Source organism: Oncorhynchus clarkii, chromosome 25 (genome assembly GCF_045791955.1).
Source record: "Oncorhynchus clarkii lewisi isolate Uvic-CL-2024 chromosome 25, UVic_Ocla_1.0, whole genome shotgun sequence".
Lineage (NCBI taxonomy): Eukaryota > Metazoa > Chordata > Actinopteri > Salmoniformes > Salmonidae > Oncorhynchus > Oncorhynchus clarkii.
In genome coordinates this window covers 39,871,914-39,893,121 of record NC_092171.1, presented here as the reverse complement: position 1 = coordinate 39,893,121, position 21,208 = coordinate 39,871,914, and the positions used below count along the sequence as shown (strand labels likewise).

Below are 21,208 nucleotides of genomic sequence, written 5' to 3'. Positions count from 1 at the left end.
GTTCACAGTTGACTGTCTTTATTTCAGGATTGGAGAGATGTATAAGGCAACGTGTGCAGACAGAACTTTACAGTGGCCCTGTCCATTCTCTGAGTAGCCTTGCACTCAGCTGTGAAACATTGTTGAAATAATGATTAAGAAAATAACTCATATATAAATCATAACATTTGTACTTTCACAATTCGGGTTCATTGCAGTTTATAAAAAAAAATATTAGTCACACAAAACCTGATTGTGAAATGGGCTGCAATCCAATCAAAACAATTTTAAACATTGAATCCACTGAATTAAAAACTGAATGTTACCATTCAAAAACAAGATCAATCTTTAATGGCACGCCCACATGCCCTTTAATGCCCAAGGTAAAGGTCAGTGCAACATTCACATGCAGTACAGCGGCTCATGTAGCTCCGCCTCTAGAGGCACCTGAGATAAGCCCCACCCCTCTGAGGCCTGAGCAGAGGAAGGGGGTCACTAGTGTAATAAACACACACCCCCTCCCCCCAACTACACCTCTCCCTGGCTATGGTTCCCTGTCTCTTGAACCCAGTGTTGGTCTGTGGTATGTGGTGGTGTGTGTTTCTCCGTTTTCTCCTGTGTGTTCCAGCCCTCGCTGTCTGCTGCTGTAGTGTCCTGGTGTGTGTGTTTGTCCCAGCTGTCTGCTGTAGTGTCCTGGTGTGTGTGTTTGTCCCAGCTGTCTGCTGTAGTGTCCTGGTGTGTGTGTTTGTCCCAGCTGTCTGCTGTAGTGTCCTGGTGTGTGTGTTTGTCCCAGCTGTCTGCTGTAGTGTCCTGGTGTGTGTGTTTGTCCCAGCTCTCGGTGTTGTGTCCGTGTTTCCTCTGATGGCGTTTGTAGTTGTCCCAGTGTCCCGTAGTGTAGTCACACTCAGCACAGCCATACGGCTTCTCCCCCGTGTGTCTCAGCATGTGTCTCTTCAGGTTCATACTCTGGTTACAGCTGTAGCCACACACAGAGCAGTGGAACGGCTTGGCTCCAGAGTGAATCCTCTCATGGCGCCTCAGGTTGGCCAGGTTCCCGCAGGCGTACGAGCACTGGGGACAGCGGTAGGGCTTCTCCCCCGTGTGGACCCGGAGGTGGCGTTTCAGGTTGTCCAGGTGGGCCGAGGCGTAAGGGCACTGAGGGCAGCGGTGGGGCTTCTCCCCGCTGTGGGTGTGGGCGTGTCGGGCCAGGTGGTTGGGGTAGAGGGAGAGGAAGGGGCAGAGAGGGCAGCGGTACAGCTTGCTGGCCCCTGACTGGAGTGTGTCAGTGGGGTTTGGGGACCCTGGTTTCTTGGAGATGAGAGTCTCAGAACATTTATTACACACCTGCCCTCCGCCCTCCCCCTCCGTCTCTCCTCCTCCTCCCTCCAGGGTGAGGCCACAGGAGCGACAGCAGAGGGGGAAGAGGAGGTCAGGGAGGGGAGCGGAGGAGGGGAGACGGGGGGAGGAGGGAGAGGCTACCCCCTCTCGGTTCTGGAGGAAATCAGAGTCCTCCCTCATACACACTGTCAGGTCTGACACCATGGCATCTGAAGGAGAGAACAGTACACACACACACACACACACACACACACACACATTAACACACAACTGGGGGTGTGACAGACCGTTCAGTAGGGGGACCTTTGTCACCTACTAAGGAAATGGCCTCTCTGACAGCATTTTAGGCAGTTAAATGTAACAAAAAACATTATTTATAAAAAGCAATATATTAATATGTTTTTTGAACACTACAATTTATTTACAAGCATGATGGCTGTAGGCAGCTAGCTGGCCATCAGCCAATCTGTGTTTCTCAACGAGTTAAAAATCACATAATTGCATCCAACCGGTATTTATAACCTCACAACAGGTAAATTCCCACCTTCCACATGGTTACAAACACAGCATCGGGGTGTAAACTTGAGGCACGACATAACAATCCTGTCACAACAGACAACGCCAAGAACATTTTTTTGGAATGGCGTTTCAAAACCGAACCGTAACCCCAAAACTGCAACACATACGGACCGTGGGTTTGGTGAACCGGAGAGACACCCGTCAACAGCGGGAAATGTACGTGCGTAGCCGGAGTCAATGCACTCCGAAGCGCATGCCAACGTCGTCATGACAATCCATAATAAACAGTTGTATTTGTTTGATATGTAGCCCCTGGGAGTTGTTGTCGTGAGTTCCCTTTGACTCACCTTAAATGTACCTGTGCTAAACTGTTGTTGCTTTGCTAGCCCTCTTCATCGACAAAGAGTAACGTTATTCTCTCTTGACATCGGACTCGTCTACTCTTCCAGCCGTAGCCTGCCTAGACTATATGCCTATGATGAAAGTTAAACACCGCTAAGCTGCAATTGTTTTCAAATATCTAGCCTATTTGATTGATAAACCTTAACTTTACAGGTCAACTACATTTAGTCTACTTGGTATAGGGAAGATCATAAAAATCATAAAAATGTATTTTCTAAATCGAACCACACAATTTATCCACTTATTTTTAAAGCAGGAGTCAACTCATTCCCACGGAGGGCCGGGTGTCTGTGGGGTTTCGCTCCTCCCTTGACCTTGATTGATACATGGAGCCTTCGCCTGATTGTCTTGGTCTTAATCGAAAGGGAGAACAAACTAAAAAAACATCTGCAAACACTCGGCCCTCCGTGGAATGAGTTTGATACCCAATTTAAAAGCAGTGCTCTGCGCAGACGTGTAAAATATAGACTTGCTTATGACTCCATAGACGTCTGTTCTCTCATTTGCATTCTATTTCCAGCATGAGCATGTTCGTTCAAGTGCTTAAACAATTATTATTTTTTTTTAAATTTGAATTAGGCGTTGCAGCCCGACACACAACCCAGAGATCTTAAGTTCAGTAACCAGCCAACCAAACAGAGCTTATTCCTCTTTTCTAACAGTTTCAGGAAGTTAACCAACACTTCTCCTTTCACTCTGAGCTGTGTGCTACAGGACATAATGTTATCAGTAAAACTATCCTCTAACATTTAACTAACTCCCAGTTTGAGTGAGGATCATTGGTGCTGGTTGGGTAAATATGTTGAACAGGTGTGTGTAATGCATATATATATATATATATATATATATATATATATATATATATATATATACACACCTCCAGGCTGTGTAAGGGCTATTTGACCAAGAAGGAGGGGTTCATCAGATGACCTGACCTCCACAATCACCCAACTTCAACCCGATTGAGATGGTTTGGGATGAGTTGGACCTCAGAGTGAAGGGAAAGCAGGCAACAAGTGCTCAGGATATGTGGGAACTCCTTCAAGACTGTTGGAAAAGCATTCCAGGTGAAGCTGGTTGAGAGAATGCCAAGAGTGTGCAAAGCTGTCATCAAGGCAAAGGGTGTCTCCTTTTAAGAATCTAAAATATATTACGATGTGTTTAACACTTCTACATGATTCCATATGTGTTATTTCATACTTTTGATGTCTTCACTATTATTCTACAATGTAGAAAATAGTAAAAATAAAGAAAAACCCTTGAATGAGTAGGTGTGTCCAAATGTTTGACTTGTTGTAAAGGTGACATGTACATACAGTGCCTTGCGAAAGTATTCGGCCCCCTTGAACTTTGCGACCTTTTGCCACATTTCAGGCTTCAAACATAAAGATATAAAACTGTATTTTTTTGTGAAGAATCAACAACAAGTGGGACACAATCATGAAGTGGAACGACATTTATTGGATATTTCAAACTTTTTTAACAAATCAAAAACTGAAAAATTGGGCGTGCAAAATTATTTAGCCCCCTTAAGTTAATACTTTGTAGCGCCACCTTTTGCTGCGATTACAGCTGTAAGTCGCTTGGGGTATGTCTCTATCAGTTTTGCACATCGAGAGACTGACATTTTTTCCCATTCCTCCTTGCAAAACAGCTCGAGCTCAGTGAGGTTGGATGGAGAGCATTTGTGAACAGCAGTTTTCAGTTCTTTCCACAGATTCTCGATTGGATTCAGGTCTGGACTTTGATTTGGCCATTCTAACACCTGGATATGTTTATTTTTGAACCATTCCATTGTAGATTTTGCTTTATGTTTTGGATCATTGTCTTGTTGGAAGACAAATCTCCGTCCCAGTCTCAGATCTTTTGCAGACTCCATCAGGTTTTCTTCCAGAATGGTCCTGTATTTGGCTCCATCCATCTTCCCATCAATTTTAACCATCTTCCCTGTCCCTGCTGAAGAAAAGCAGGCCCAAACCATGATGCTGCCACCACCATTTTTGACAGTGGGGATGGTGTGTTCAGCTGTGTTGCTTTTACGCCAAACATAATGTTTTGCATTGTTGCCAAAAAGTTCAATTTTGGTTTCATCTGACCAGAGCACCTTCTTCCACATGTTTGGTGTGTCTCCCAGGTGGCTTGTGGCAAACTTTAAACAACACTTTTTATGGATATCTTTAAGAAATGGCTTTCTTCTTGCCACTCTTCCATAAAGGCCAGATTTGTGCAATATACGACTGATTGTTGTCCTATGGATAGAGTCTCCCACCTCAGCTGTAGATCTCTGCAGTTCATCCAGAGTGATCATGGGCCTCTTGGCTGCATCTCTGATCTGTCTTCTCCTTGTATGAGCTGAAAGTTTAGAGGGACGGCCAGGTCTTGGTAGATTTGCAGTGGTCTGATACTCCTTCCATTTCAATATTATCGCTTACACAGTGCTCCTTGGGATGTTTAAAGCTTGGGAAATCTTTTTGTATCCAAATCCGGCTTTAAACTTCTTCACAACAGTATCTCGGACCTGCCTGGTGTGTTCCTTGTTCTTCATGATGCTCTCTGCGCTTTTAACGGACCTCTGAGACTATCACAGTGCAGGTGCATTTATACGGAGACTTGATTACACACAGGTGGATTGTATTTATCATCATTAGTCATTTAGGTCAACATTGGATCATTCAGAGATCCTCGCTGAACTTCTGGAGAGAGTTTGCTGCACTGAAAGTAAAGGGGCTGAATAATTTTGCACGCCCAATTTTTCAGTTTTTGATTTGTTAAAAAAGTTTGAAATATCCAATAAATGTCGTTCCACTCCATGATTGTGTCCCACTTGTTGTTGATTCTTCACAAAAAAATACAGTTTTATATCTTTATGTTTGAAGCCTGAAATGTGGCAAAAGGTCGCAAAGTTCAAGGGGGCCGAATACTTTCGCAAGGCACTGTATATAGATAGCGCTAGAGATATATAATATATATATACACACACTACAAACTGAACAAAAATATAAACACAACATGTAAAGTGTTGGTCCCATGTTTCATGATCTGAAATAAAAGATCACAGACATTTTCCATACGCACAAAAAGGCTTATTTCTCAAAAACGTAGTACAACATATGTGTTTATACCTGCGGGATCGTCTGAGACCAGCCACCCGGACAGCTGATGAAACTGAGGACTATTTCTGTCTGTAATTAAGCCACTTTGTTGGGAGAAAATAACTGTGATTGGCTGAGCCTGGCTCCCCTGTGGCCTCCTAGGCCAACCCAAGGCTGCTCCCCTGCCCAATCTGGTGAAATACATAGACTAGGACTCTTCAAATGAATCTATTCAGCTATTTCAGCCACACTCGATACTGACACGTGTATAAAATCAAACACACAGCCATGCAATCTCCATAGACAAACATTGGCAGTAGAATGGCCTTACTGAAGAGCTCAGTGACTTTAAACGTGGCACCGTCATAGGATGCCACCTTTCCAACAAGTCAGTTCCTCAAATTTCTGCCCTGCTAGTGCTGCCCCGGTCAACTGTAAGTGCTGTTCCATATTAACGCTACAGTATACAATGACATTCTAGACTATTCTGTGCTTCCAACTTTGTGGCAAAAGCTTGGGGAAAGCCTCCTGTTTCAGCATGACAATGCACCTGTACACAAAGTAAGTTCCATACAGAAATGGTTTGTCGATATCAGTGTGGAAGAAATTGACTGGCCTGCACAGAGCCCTGACCTGAACCGCATCGAACACCTTTGGGATGAATTGGAACACTGACTGCGAGCCAGACCTAATCGCCCAACATCAGTGCCCAACCTCACTAATGCTCTTGTGGCTGAATGGAAGCAAGTCCCTGCAGCAACGTTCCAACATCTAGAGGAAAGCCTTCCCATAAAGAGTAGAGGCTGTTATAGCAGCAATGTTCCTACATCTAGTGGAAAGCCTTCCCAGAAGAGTGGAGGCTGTTATTGCAGCAATGTTCCAACATCTAGTGGAAAGCCTTCCCAGAAGAGTGGAGGTTGTTATAGCAGCAATGTTCCATCATCTAGTGGAAAGCCTTCCCAGAAGAGTGGAGGCTGTTATAGCAGCAATGTTCCAACATCTAGTGGAAAACCTTCCCAGAAGAGTGGAGGCTGTTATAGCAGCAATGTTCCTACATCTAGTGGAAAGCCTTCCCAGAAGAGTGGAGGCTGTTATAGCAGCAATGTTCCAACATCTAGTGGAAAGCCTTCCCAGAAGAGTGGAGGTTGTTATAGCAGCAATGTTCCATCATCTAGTGGAAAGCCTTCCCAGAAGAGTGGAGGCTGTTATAGCAGCAATGTTCCAACATCTAGTGGAAAGCCTTCCCAGAAGAGTGGAGGCTGTTATAGCAGCAAAACGGGGGACCAACTCCATATTAATGCCCATGATTTTGGAATGAGATGTTCGATGAGCAAGTGTCCACATACTTTTGGTCAAAGCAACTTACAGTCGTGCGTGTACACATTTCACATATGGGTGGACCTGGGAATCGAACCCACAACCCTGGTGCTGCAAGTGCCTTGCTCTACCAACTGAGTCATACGGGACCCGTGTGTGTTTGTACATGCCTGATTGTGTGCTCTTAACTTCAGCGTTTCCTCGGTGTGTGTGTTTTCGTCTGCTGCGTCTCTTCAGTGTGTGCGCGCGTTGCGCCCGGGGTTCCTGGCTGTGCGAGCGCTGGTGCCTCCGCAGGTTCCCCAGGGAACTACAGGCATAGTTGCAGGCGTTGCAGAGGTAGGGCTTCTCCCCGGTGTGTGTGCGCGTGTGTCTCTGCAGGTTGACCCTCTGTGTAGAGGCGTAGGGGCAGTGGGGACAGCGGTAGGGCTTCTCTCCATCATGGGTTCTCATGTGGCGTTTGAGATGGTTGGAGTAGCGAGAGGAGAAACTACACAGAGAGCATGTGTACAGCTTCATACAGACTTCTTCATCACCCGCCTTACTCCTCTTCCTCTTCCTGTCTTGCACCGCATGGGATTGGACGGCTGGGGTTGACTCCTCCCCTTGTGAGGTGTCCTCCAAGGCTGTGTGCGATTCTGATTGGACGTCCTCCTCACAGGTCGTGCAGTAGAGTCCCACCCCCAAGTGTAGTCCCGCTCCTAGGTCAAGGTCGGCCCCAATCAGTTGACCACACCCCTTACAGGAGAGGAATGCTGGGAAGGTGGAGTCATCCGGGGCTGGAAGGCTGGAGCTTTCATCACTCAGAGAGAACACCGTCATGGCTGGGAGAGGAGATACAACAGCATTTAGTCAAGGACTCTGAAATCCATGTGTGTGTGTGTGTGTGTGTGTGTGTGTGTGTCTCTAACCTGTGTCTCTGTCCAGCCCCATGATCTCCGTGTCTCCAAACTCACAGAGCTCTCCACTAAGCAGGAAGTCACTGTCCAGAACCAGGCATCCTGGATTACAATCCACACCGTCTACTATATCACACACACAAACACACACACACACCACACATCATTACACTACACACCGTCTACTGCAACACACAGCATCATAACACTCCACACACATCATCATCACACAGAGCATCATTACACTCCACACACAGCATCATTACACTACACATCATCATCATCACACACAGCATCATTACACTCCACACACAGCATCATAACACTCCACACACAGCATCATAACACTCCACATACAGCATCATTACACTACACACACAGCCTCATAACAATACACACACAGCATCATAACACTCCAAACACAGCATCATCACACTACACATCATCATCATCATCATCACACACAGCATCATTACACTACACATCATCATCATCATCATCACACACAGCATCATTACACTCCACACACATCATCATTACACTACACATCATCACACTACACTGTCTACTATAACACATCATCATCGTTACACTTAGTGGTGCAACGGATCACAAAACTCACGGATCGGATCACAGTTTTGAGCCACGGATCGGATCACAGTTTTGAGCCACGGATCGGATCACAGTTTTGAGTCACGGATCGGATCACAGATTTGAGTCACGGATCGGATCACAGTTTTGAGTCACGGATCGGATCACAGATTTGAGTCACGGATCGGATCACAGTTTTGAGTCACGGATCGGATCACAGTTTTGAGTCACGGATCAGATCACAGTTTTGAGTCACGGATCGGATCACAGATTTGAGTCACGGATCGGATCACAGATTTGAGTCACGGATCGGATCACAGATTTGAGTCACGGATCGGATCACAGTTTTTCACTATATATTTTACCTCTTGGGGATGTTATTCGAAAACATAATGTTAACTTTCACTGCTATGCGGATGACACACAGCTGTACATTTCAATTAAACATGGTGAAGCCCCAAAATTGCCCTTGCTAGAAGAATGTGTCTCAGACATAAGGAAGTGGATGGCTGCAAACGTTCTACTTTTAAACTCGGACAAAACAGAGATGCTTGTTCTAGGTCCCAAGAAACAAAGAGATCTTCTGTTGAATCTGACAATTAATCTTAATGGTTGTACAATAGTCTCAAATAAAACTGTGAAGGACCTCGGTTACTCTGGACCCTGATCTCTCTTTTGAAGAACATATCAAGACCATTTCAAGGACAGCTTTTTTCCATCTACGTAACATTGCAAAAATCAGAAACTTTCTGTCCAAAAATGATGCAGAAAAATTAATCCATGCTTTTGTCACTTCCAGGTTAGACTACTGCAATGCTCTACTTTCCGGCTACCCGGATAAAGCACTAAATAAACTTCAGTTAGTGCTAAATACGGCTGCTAGAATCCTGACTAGAACCAAAAAATTTGATCATATTACTCCAGTGCTAGCCTCTCTACACTGGCTTCCTGTCAAAGCAAGGGCTGATTTCAAGGTTTTACTGCTAACCTACAAAGCATTACATGGGCTTGCTCCTACCTATCTCTCTGATTTGGTCCTGCCGTACATACCTACACGTACGCTACGGTCACAAGACGAAGGCCTCCTAATTTTCCCTAGAATTTTTAAGCAAACAGCTGGAGGCAGGGCTTTCTCCTATAGAGCTCCATTTTTATGGGACAGTCTGCCTACCCATGTCAGAGACGCAAACTCGGTCTCAACCTTTAAGTCTTTACTGAAGACTCATCTCTTCAGTGGGTCATATGATTGAGTGTAGTCTGGCCCAGGAGTGGGAGGGTGAACGGAAAGGCTCTGGAGCAACGAACCGCCCTTGCTGTCTCTGCCTGGTCGGTTCCCCTCTTTCCACTGGGATTCTCTGCTTCTAACCCTATTACAGGGGCTGAGTCACTGGCTTTACTGGGGCTCTCTCATGCCGTCCCTGGAGGGGGTGCGTCACCTGAGTGGGTTGAGTCACTGATGTGGTCATCCTGTCTGGGTTGGCGCCCCCCCCCTTGGGTTGTGCCGTGGCGGAGGTCTTTGTGGGCTATACTCAGCCTTGTCTCAGGATGGTAAGTTGGTGGTTGAAGATATTCCTCTAGTGGTGTGGGAGCTGTGCTTTGGCAAAGTGGGTGGGGTTATATCCTTCCTGTTTGGCCCTGTCCGGGGGTGTCCTCGGAGTGGGCCACAGTGTCTTCTGACCCCTCCTGTCTCAGCCTCCAGTATTTATGCTGCAGTAGTTTATGTGTCGGGGGGCTGGGGTCAGTGTGTTATATCTGGAGTACTTCTCCTGTCCTATTCGGTGTCCTGTGTGAATCTAAGTGTGCGTTCTCTAATTCTCTCCTTCTCTCTCTCGGAGGACCTGAGCCCTAGGACCATGCCCCAGGACTACCTGACATGATGACTCCTTGCTGTCCCCAGTCCACCTGGCTGTGCTGCTGCTCCAGTTTCAACTGACCTGAGCCCTAGGACCATGCCCCAGGAATACCTGACATGATGACTCCTTGCTGTCCCCAGTCCACCTGACTGTGCTGCTGCTCCAGTTTCAACTATTCTGCCTTATTATTATTCGACCATGCTGGTCATCTATGAACATTTGAACATCTTGACCATGTTTTGTTATAATCTCCACCCGGCACAGCCAGAAGAGGACTGGCCACCCCACATAGCCTGGTTCCTCTCTAGGTTTCTTCCTAGGTTTTGGCCTTTCTAGGGAGTTTTTCCTAGCCACCGTGCTTCTACACCTGCATTGCTTGCTGTTTGGGGTTTTAGGCTGGGTTTCTGTACAGCACTTTGAGATATCAGCTGATGTACGAAGGGCTATATAAATAAATTTGATTTGAGCCACGGATCGGATCACAGTTTTGAGCCACGGATCGGATCACAGTTTTGAGCCACGGATCGGATCACAGTTTTGAGCCACGGATCGGATCACAGTTTTGAGCCACGGATCGGATCACAGTTTTGAGCCACGGATCGGATCACAGTTTTGAGCCACGGATCGGATCACAGTTTTGAGCCACGGATCGGATCACAGTTTTGAGCCACGGATCGGATCACAGATTTGAGCCACGGATCGGATCACAGTTTTGAGCCACGGATCGGATCACAGTTTTGAGTCACGGATCGGATCATTTTCGGATCAGCAAAATAATAAAAGGGAGACAAATAACTTTGCTTTCCATTTATTACTTAAATAAAGAGCAATTAAAATAAAGGAACTTTTCAATGTTGAAATAAAATCTTAAAACAAAAATATTAAATTAGTGAATTTAAAAAAAAGTGCCTTGTGTCCAACGTCATTAAACAAAACCAGTCATGTAAAGAAAGCAAAGCAGACCTGAGCTTGAAACTTCAAATTCTTGTAAAAAAAGAGAGAGAAAAAAAAAAGATGAGGTTGTCTACATTGTCTGGGGAGAGGGTAGACCTCTTGGCAGTCCCCTGCCGTGGAGAACACCCTCTCGCTAGGAACTGAAGTGCCAGGCACAGCCAGGTAGCATCTTGTCGTCATGGTAATGTGAGGGTATTTACACTCATTGCTTTTCCACCATGTCAGTGGATCACCATCCAGTGGAACGCCGCTCGCTGCCTTGCAGGGTGTCACCTCCTCTTTGATGGTGTTGGCAAACGTCTTGTCTGTGTCCTTGTTCATAAAGGTCTCCCCGAAAAACTCCTTCATGGCTGAATGAGTGTGTGGAGGAGATGCCTCTGAGTCTGCTCCTGTTGCTCTGTGGCTTGACCCTGCAGAAAAAAATGACTTGATCTATTAAACTAACTAATTATTTATTATACTATAAAATGTGGCAATAACATTTAATAAGCCATTATTAATCCAAATCCAAAAAGTATTATTCTAATAGCAATAGACTAAGATTAGACTGCAGTATATTTATTATGTAAGACATTCACTCTTATTTTAAAAATGTTTACCTGTTCAGTGGCCACAATCTCAGTGGTGAGATCACTGTATGCCCTCCGGGTGTAAGGCAGGCTCTAGGTGAGACAGGGACTTGAACCTTGGATCCAGTGCAGTAGATCTATGAAGGTAGTCCTGTACATTAGGGGGGGGTGGTATCTGGGGTTCAGGTCCTCTCTAATGGCAGCCGTGACATCTCTAGTGATGGTGCTGTCTTCCTCACTTGGGGCCATGGATTGTAGAACCCTTGTTTTCAGAGTTAGGATCATGGACACAGACGGTGCAGTTTCAGTGCTCCTTAGGGTTGTAACCATTTTGAGGGGTTTGAGCACCTGGAGGACCTCCTCTGCCACTTCCACGTCATCATCAGACAAGGTGACGATGTCTTTATATTTTTCCAGGGTCTTGTCTGTCAGTGCAGAGTATACAGCTGTCTGCTGCTCAAGATAGCTCTCCAACATGTCATAAGCGGAGTTCCATGTTGTTGTGACATGGTGTATGAGCTTGTGGGTCGGTAGCTGGAACATTTCCTGCTTGGTCTTAAGCACATGAGTGGCTGTTGTTCTTCGATGGAAAAAGGAAACCGCCTTCCTGATCCTCCCGCCTCGGTCCATCTGGTTCACTGAGAATCCCCTTTAGGATCCTAAATTGATCACGTGCAAAGCAAGCTATCTGTTGCCCCAGTCCAGCCTCTATCACTGCATTTACTTGGTTCTGGCATTATCTGTGGTGATTGGGATATTTCTATTGGGCTTCTCTAGCTTCCACTCTGCTACTGATCCCAGCAGTACCTGCACCAGAGTTGTGCCCGTGTGACTCTCATAGAGGGGGCATGTCTGTAGCACCGGACTTCACATCTCCCACTCCTGTGTGGTGTAGTGAGCAGTCACAGTCACGTAGCTTTCCGTTACCCTGGAGGTCCACTCCTCTGTGGTGTAGTGAGCAGTCACGTAGCTTTCTGTTACCCTAGAGGTCCACTCCTCTGTGGTGTAGTGAACAGTCACGTAGCTTTCTGTTACCCTAGAGGTCCACTCCTCTGTGGTGTAGTGAACAGTCACGTAGCTTTCCGTTACCCTAGAGGTCCACTCCTCTGTGGTGTACTGAACAGTCACGTAGCTTTCCGTTACCCTGGAGGTCCACTCCTCTGTGGTGTTGTGAACAGTCACAGTCATGTAGCTTCCTGTTACCCTGGAGGTCCACTCCTCTGTGGTGTAGTGAACAGCCAGTCATGTAGCTTTCTGTCACCCTGGAGGTCCACCCGTCTGAGGTGAGGGCAACAGAGGATGTCTTGGATAATTCGTCGACAATTTTGATATTTTTCCTGTTCATAAAGACCTGGCATGATCTTCATAGTGAAGTGGATGCGCCAGGGGATTTCGTAGCACGACTCAAGCACTTTCACCTTATGTTTTAACCCTTTGTTTTCCACAACAGAATATGGCCTCACGTCTGCAGCGTTAAAACATCCCAATAGATTTGGTGATGGCTATAGTCCGGTCTGACTCTGCAGCAAAGGGCTGCTTAAATGTCGCGGTGAGAAGTTGTTGTCTCTTGGCTGAGTTGGCTCCCGTCACTGACACACCGGGGTGATGACGCTTTAAATGTGTGGCCACGCTCCATCTATTTCCATGATCATACGTCTTTCTTGTGGCACCTACACGCCGTAATGGTGTTGTCCACCACCCTTCTTCCGTCATCATATTTGACAGGGAAGCCAAAATGCTCCCATACATGAGACTTAAATGAAGCGGGAGGCTTTTCCAGTTCTTCAGCTCCTCCGCCAGCCATGTCTGTCACCGCTCTTTTTTCTTCTTTGCTTTTTGCAACGCAAGCCTCCAGGATTTATTCGTTGGGATTCAACATGCCCCATTAACATGAACAGTACAAACAACTGCTTTAAAAAAATAAATCAAATCAACCTTCAGGCTTCAGAGTAAAACACAGCACACATTTGTCTTGTCTTTATCATATCACTGCAACTCTGCAATTATTACTTTAAAAAGTAACAGCGTCAGTGAAACTGTATTTTACACTATGATGGTTAGACTTTGCAATTGATCAGCGGTTCACATGCGTGCCGAACCGTGGGGGGTGATCCATATGGAACACCACTAGTTACACTACACTGTCCACTGCAATACACACACACACAGGAGAGGGCAGAGGGGGAGGAGAAAGAGATGGAGAGAGAGAGGTAGGGAAGGACAGCAGGAGAGTGAAGAGGGAGATAGAGGAGGGAGGAAATGGAGCGGGGGAGGGATTGGGAGTGGAGGGGGAGGGAGAGAGAGTGAAAGAGAGAGGGAGATAGGGAAAGAGAGAGATCGGAGAGAGAGGGAGAGGAGGTCAGGTAGGGGTGAGCCTGTAGAGGAAGTGGAGACAAGAAGTATTTGAGAAGGAAGAGAGGAAGTCCAGGATGAGATGAAACACAGAAAAACAGGATGAGAAACACACATCCGCGAGAGGAAAGAGGATGACGACACCGGGTGACCCAACATATAAATCGTGACACACGCATGCACACACGCATGACACACACGCATGACACACACACAGGAGAGCAACAAAAAAAATAAATCTGTTCAGTTGTGTAAACTGGTGGGGGTTTAGCAACTGTGTACACCTCAACTCGCTCACTAAATGACCTAATCCTTTATCAAAGTTAGATATAAATATAATGTTACTATCCAAACCCAAGACTTCAAATAGTACGAAAGACAGATTTGATTTATTAAGGTTACAGTTGATCTAGTTACCATCCATGAGCCAGGGATCAGTCCTGTAGTATGTACACATAGCAACATATCTCTGTAACCAAGACTCAAATGACATCCAGCTAGTTAGCTTTGGGATAACTCCTTCACTACCCAGTCGATAGTATGACTAGTAGCTAGCTAGGCTACTACACTTGACTTACATTTCACGGGCTGTGGGTTCGACTGTTTTCTCCTCGGCATTCTTCCTCTTCTTTGTCTGCCTCGTTGTCCTGTCCGTCAGCCAGTCGCTGTTCCCGCTGTGGTCTGGTCTGGTGTCTCAGTCAGCACGTCAATCTCCTTACTCTGTCATCTTCCTCTTCCTCTTCCTCCAACGGACAAAAGCAGAAGTATCAATGCCATCGATCAAACACACGAGTTAGCTAGCTAAATATGTGCGGGGAACTGGCTGGCTTAGTTTGCCATTCTAAAGCGTTAGTCAAACCGAGAACATCATTAGTTAGGTAACTCTATTAAAACACATTGAGCTATAGGAGAGAAATTGGGCAGATGAAAGCTAATCCTCTAACGTTACCTAGCTAGCTAACGTTACATATAGCTCAACTATCTAGCGTTCAGTATTTAGGAGAAAAAAAATAGTAAATTACGTCAATACGTTTGATGAAATGCAAAGGCTACATAGATATCAACTTAAGTTGTCGTTTAGAAAAACAAATACAACCTCTTACTAACTTCCTCGAAGGTCCATTGTGTACATACAGCAATTTCCTGGAGCGTGACGTCAGAGTCATTCTAAACTACTTCCGGATCTTTGGGCTTGTAGTTTTTAAAATGTAGTCAGCTAACTTTGTACTGTTGCAATTATCACATCCACACACTACAGAGCCAACAAACGTTGACTTTTTTTAAAATTAAAATAAAATGTTTTTTTTTTCATTAGCCTCTCTGTATAATACTAATTTAAAGTTGAAGCTAATTGTGCGCGCAAATAAGTCCTAATATATCTGTATTTACCGGATACTGTGTTTGACCACAAGGGGGCATCACTGGTCGGGAGTTTTTTTTTTGTTGCTCCTGATAGATGAGAGCAACTAGGACTGGAAGTTAGGATATTCGTAATGTAATGTTATAGGTTACTGATAGAGGAGCAGCATGGAAACAGCTTTTAAGAATCACAGGAGATTAAAGTTGTTTTCCTTTGACTGCCTATGGAACATATGCGCTGCTCCTCCTAATCCAATTATGTGTTTATACAAAGCAAATCAAATTATTTTTGTCACATGCGCCGAATACAACAGGTGTTACCGTGAAATCCTTACTTTACAAGCCCTTAACCAACAATGCAGTTCGAGAAAGAGTTAAGAAAATATTTACTAAATAAACTAAAGAAAAAAATTAAATGATAAGTAACACAATAAAATTACGTAACAATAACGAGGCTATTTACATGGAGGTACCGGTACCGAGTCAATGTGTGGGGGTACAGGTTAGTCGAGGTAAATTGTACATGTAGGTAGGCATAAAGTGACTATACGTAGAAAATAAACAGCGAGTTGTAGCAGTGTTAAAAACAATGGAATAGTCCGGTGGCCATTTGATTGGATGGTCAGTAGTATTTTGGCTTGGGGTTAAAAGCTGTTAAGAAGCCTCTTGGACCTAGACTTGGTGCTCCGGTACCGCTTGCCGTGCGGTAGCAGAGAGGACAGTCTATGACTTGGGTGACAGGAGTCTTCAACATTTTTTGGGGCATTTCTCTGAAACCGCCTAGTATATGCTGGAGTGTTTACGGACATATTCAATCTCTCCCAATCCCATTCTGCTGTCCCCACATGCTTCAAGATGTCCACTATTGTTCATGTAACCCAAAAAACAAAGATAACTGAACTAAATGACTATCTGTCATCATGAACTAGTCTCTCAACTTTGAGAAACTAGTCAATTTTTTATTTTTTTATTTTTTATTTTTTTATTTTTTATTTCACCTTTATTTAAACAGGTAGGCTAGTTGAGAACAGTTCTCATTTACAACTGCGACCTGGCCAAGATAAAGCATAGCAGTGTGAACAGACAACAACACAGAGTTACACATGGAGTAAACAATAAACAAGTCAATAACACAGTAGAAAGAAAATAAAGTCTATATACATTGTGTGCAAAAGGCATGAGGAGGTAGGCGGATAATTACAATTTTGCAGATTAACACTGGAGTGATAAATGATCAGATGGTCATGTGCAGGTAGAGATCCTGGTGTGCAAAGAGCAGAAAAGTAAATAAATATAAACAGTATGGGGATGAGGTAGGTAAATTGGGTGGGCTATTTACCGATAGACTATGTACAGCTGCAGCGATCGGTTAGCTGCTCAGATAGCAGATGTTTGAAGTCGGTGAGGGAGATAAAAGTCTCCAACTTCCGCGATTTTTGCAATTCATTCCAGTCACAGGCAGCAGAGAACTGGAAGGAAAGGCGGCCAAATGAGGTGTTGGCTTTGGGGATGATCAGTGAGATACACCTGCTGGAGCGTGTGCTACGGGTGGGTGTTGCCGTCGTGACCAGTGAACTGAGATAAGGCGGAGCTTTACCTAGCATGGACTTGTAGATGACCTGGAGCCAGTGGGTCTGGCAACGAATATGTAGCGAGGGCCAGCCGACTAGAGCATACAGGTCGCAGTGGTGGGTGGTATAAGGTGCTTTAGTAACAAAACGGATGGCACTGTGATAAACTGCATCCAGTTTGCTGAGTAGAGTATTGGAAGCTATTTTGTAGATGACATCGCCGAAGTCGAGGATCGGAAGGATAGTCAGTTTTACTAGGGTAAGTTTGGCGGCGTGAGTGAAGGAGGCTTTGTTGCGGAATAGAAAGCCGACTCTAGATTTGATTTTAGATTGGAGATGTTTGATATGAGTCTGGAAGGAGAGTTTACAGTCTAGCCAGACACCTAGGTACTTATAGATGTCCACATATTCTAGGTCGGAACCATCCAGGGTGGTGATGCTAGTCAGGCGTGCGGTTGCAGGCAGCGAACGGTTGAAAAGCATGCATTTGGTTTTACTAGCGTTTAAGAGCAGTTGGAGGCCACGGAAGGAGTGTTGTATGGCATTGAAGCTCGTTTGGGGGTTAGATAGCACAGTGTCCAAGGAAGGGCCAGAAGTATACAGAATGGTGTCGTCAATGATCATATCACCTCTACCTTACCGGCCACCCTAGACACACTTCAATTTACTTACCGCCCCAATAGATCCACAGACGATGCAAACGGATACTGCCCTATCTCATCTGGACAAGAGGAATACCTATGTAAGAATGCTGTTCATTGACTACACCTCTGCATTCAACACCATAGTTCCCTCTAAGCTCATCATTAAGCTCAGGATGCAGGGTCTGAACCAAGCCCTGTGCAACTGGGTCCTGGTCTTCCTGACGGGCTGGGCTGGTCTTCCTGACGGGCTGGGCTGGTCTTCCTGACGGGCCGCCCCCAGGTGACACCTCCACTTCGCTCATCCTCAACACAGGGGCCCCACAAGGGTGAGTGCTCAGTCCCCTCCTGTACTTCCTGTTCACCCATGACTGCGTGGCCACGCATGGCTCCATCTCAGTCATCAAGTTTGCAGACGACACAACAGTAGTAGGCCTGATTAACAACAATGACGAGACAGCCTACATTGAGGAAGTGAGGGTGAGTGCGATGCTAGTAAATAACCTCTTACTCAACGTCAACAAAACAAAACAGCTGATCATGGACTTCAGGAAACAGCAGAGGGAGTAACCCCATATCCGCATCGAAGGGGCAGCAGTGGAGAAGGTGGAAAGCTTCAGCTTCCTTGGCGTGCATATTACTGACAACCTGAAATGGTCCACCCACACAGACAGTGTGATGAAGAAGGCGAAACAGTGCCTCTTCAACCTCAGGAGGCTGAAGAAAATGGCTTGGCACCTAAAACCACAGGGCTCTCCAAAGGGTGGTGCGGTCTGCCCAACGCATCACCGGGGGCAAACTACCTGCCCTCTAGGAAACCTACAGCACCCAATATCACAAGAAGGACATAAAGATCATCAAGGACAACAACCACCCGAGCCATTGCCTGTTCACCCCGTTATCATCCAGAAGGAGAGGTGCATCAAAGCAGGGACCGAGAGGCTGAAAATCAGCTTCTATCTCAAGGCCATCAGACTGTTAAATAGCCATCACTAGCACATTAGAGGCTGCTGCCCTATATAGATAGACCTGAAATCACTGTCCACTTTAATAATTGAACACCAGTCACTATAATAATGTTTACATATTTTGCATTACTCATCTCATATGTACATACTGGATTCTGTTCTATTCTACTGTATCTTAGTCTATGCCGCTCTGACATTGCTCATCCAAATATTTATAAATTCTTAATTCCATTCCTTTACTTAGATTTGTGTGTATTGTGTGTATTGTTGTGAAATTGTTAGATGTTACTATTAGATATTAGTGCACTGTTGGCGCTAGAAACACAAGCATTTCGCTATACCCGCAATAACGTCTGCTAAACACGTGTATGTGACCAATAACGTCTGCTAAACACGTGTATGTGACCAATAACATCTCCCGAATATGTGCATGTGACCAATAACGTCTGCTAAACATGTGCATGTGACCAATAACGTCTGCTAAACATGTGGATGTGACCAATAACATCTGCCGAACATGTGCATGTGACCAATAACATTTGATATGATTTGAAATAAGGTCCTGGGTGGCAGGAAGCTTGGCCCCTGTGATGTTTTGGGCCGTACGCACTACCCTCTGTAGCGTCTTACGGTCAAATGACGAGCTCTTGCCATACTAGGAGGTGATGCAACCGGTCAGGACGCTCATGAAAGGTGCAGCTGTCTAACTTTTTGAGAATCTGGGGACCCATGTCAAATCTTGTCAGTCTCCTGAGCGGGAAAAGTTGTTGTTTTGCCCACTTCTCGACTGTCTTGGTGTGTTTGCACCACGATTGTTTGTTGGTGATGTCGACACCAAGGAACGAGAAACTTTCGACCAGCTCCATTACAGCCCTCGTTGATGTTAAAGGAGGCCTGTTCGGCCCTTCTTTTCCTGTAGTCCACGATCATCTCCTTTGTCTTGCTCACATTGATGGAGAGGTTGTTGCCCTGGCACCACACGGCCAGGTCTCTGACCTCCTCCCTATAGGCTGTCTCATTGTTGTCGGTCATCAGGCCTACCACTGTTGTGTCATCAGCAAACTTGATGATGGTGTTGGAGTCGTGCCTGGCTACGCAGTCGTGGGTGAACAGGGAGTACAGGAGGGAACTAAGCACGCAACCCTGAGGGGCCCCCGTGTTGAGGATCAGCGTTGCAGATGTGTTGTTACCATCAGGAAGTCCAGCATCCAGTTGCAGAGGGAGGTGTTTAGTCCCAGGGTCATTAGCTTAGTGATGAGCTTCGAGGGCACTATGGTGTTGAACCCTGATCTGTAGTCAATGAACTGGATTTTCATACAGTACCTTCTGAAAGTATTCAGACATCTTGACTTTTTCCATATTTTGTTACGTTACAGCCTTATTGAAAAATGTATTACATTGTTTTTTTCCCTCCCTCATTAATCTCCACACAATACCCCATAATGACATCACAATACCCCATAATGACATCACAATACCCCATAAATGCAAGGCAAAAACAGGTTTTTACAACTTTTTGCTCATTTATTTGTAAAAAATAACTGAAATATCACATTTACAAAGGACTCAGACCGTTTACTCAGTACTTTGTTGAAGCACATTTGGCAGCGATTACAGCCTCGAGTCTTGTTGGGTATGACGCTACAAGCTTGGCACACCTGTATTTGGGTACTTTCTCCCCTTCTTCTCTCTGTACTTGGCTCCATTCATCTTTCCCTCTATCCTGACTAGTCTCCCAGTCCCTGCCACTGAAAAACATCCCCACTGCATGGTGCTGCCACCACCATGCTTCACCGTAGTGACGCTTGGCATTTTGGCCAAAGATTTCAATCTTGGTTTCATCAGACCTTTTGGCAAACCCCAAGCAGGCTGTCATGTGCCTTTTACTAAGGAGTGGCTTCCGTCTGGCCACTCTACTATAAAGTCCTGATTGGTGAAGTGCTGCAAAGATGGTTATCCTGGAAGGTTCTCTCATCTCCACAGAGGAACTCTAGAGCTCTGTCAGAGTGACCATTGGTTTCTTGTTCACCTCCCTGACCAATGCCCTTCTCCCCCGATTGCTCAGTTTGGCCGGGCTGCCAGCTCTAGCAAGAGTCTTGGTGGTTCCAAACTTCTTCCATTTAAGAATGATGGAGGCCACTGTGTTCTTGGGGACCTTCAATGCTGCAGAAATGTTTTGGTAACCTTCCCCAGATCTGTGCCTCGACACAATCCTGTCTCGGAGCTCTACGGACAATTCCTTCCACCCCATAGCTTGGTTTTTCCTCTGACATGCACTGTCAACTGTTGGATCTTATATAGACAGGTGTGTGCCTTTCCAAATCATGTACAATCAATTGAATTAACACAGGTGGACTCCAATCAAGTTGTAGAAACATCAAGGATGAGATGCACCTGAGCTCAATTTTGAGTCTCATAGCAAAGGGTCTTACATACTTACATTAGGTATTTCAGTTTTTTTTATTTTTAATACATTTGCAAACGTTTCTAATAACCTTTTTTCGCTTTGTCATTCTGGGGTATCGTGTGTAGATTGCTGACGATTTCTTTGTACTTAATCCATTTTAGAATAAGGCTTTAACCTAACAAAATGTGGGAAAAAGTCAAGGGGTCTGAATACCTTCCGAAGGCACTGTAGGTGTTCCTTTTGTCCGGGTGGGAATGGGCAGTGTGGAGTGCGAGTGGGATTGCGTGATCTGTGGATCTGTTGGGGCGGTATGTGAATTGGAATGGGTCTAGGGTTTCCGCGATGATGGTGTTGATGTGAGCCATAACCAGACTTTCAAAGCACTTCATGGCTACTGACG

General features: G+C 45.4%; 1 protein-coding gene across 3 annotated transcripts; it reads right to left on the bottom strand.

Moving 5' to 3' along the window:
* Positions 1-14: 14 nt before the first annotated feature.
* On the bottom strand, positions 15-14,999 carry LOC139383979 (zinc finger protein 513-like). Of its 3 annotated transcripts, XM_071128607.1 has the most exons (5): positions 14,959-14,999; positions 14,441-14,599; positions 7,556-7,669; positions 6,818-7,468; positions 15-1,526 (listed from the first exon to the last, which is right to left on the bottom strand). In XM_071128607.1, exons 2-5 carry the CDS (start codon positions 14,478-14,480, stop codon positions 508-510), a joined length of 1,824 nt encoding a protein of 607 aa, XP_070984708.1. In that variant the 5' UTR covers positions 14,481-14,599; positions 14,959-14,999; the 3' UTR covers positions 15-507. The 3 variants fall into 3 exon arrangements, with proteins under 3 accessions (XP_070984708.1, XP_070984709.1, XP_070984710.1); XM_071128608.1 differs by lacking the exon at positions 14,959-14,999 and having other exon boundaries at positions 14,441-14,601; XM_071128609.1 differs by lacking the exon at positions 14,959-14,999 and having other exon boundaries at positions 7,556-7,666; positions 14,441-14,601.
* Between the last annotated feature and the right edge of the window lie 6,209 nt (positions 15,000-21,208).

Bases quoted from the DNA above. Each gene is read 5' to 3' on its own strand.
- LOC139383979 (XM_071128607.1), bottom strand. From the start codon at position 14,480: ATGCCGAGGAGAAAACAGTCGAACCCACAGCCCGTGAAAT. The intron at 7,670-14,440 runs GTAAGTCAAGTG...TGTGTGATATAG, and splicing joins GAACCCACAGCCCGTGAAAT to TAGACGGTGTGGATTGTAAT. The intron at 1,527-6,817 runs GCATGTACAAAC...TCTCTCCTTCAG, and splicing joins AGTTAAGAGCACACAATCAG to ATGCCATGGTGTCAGACCTG.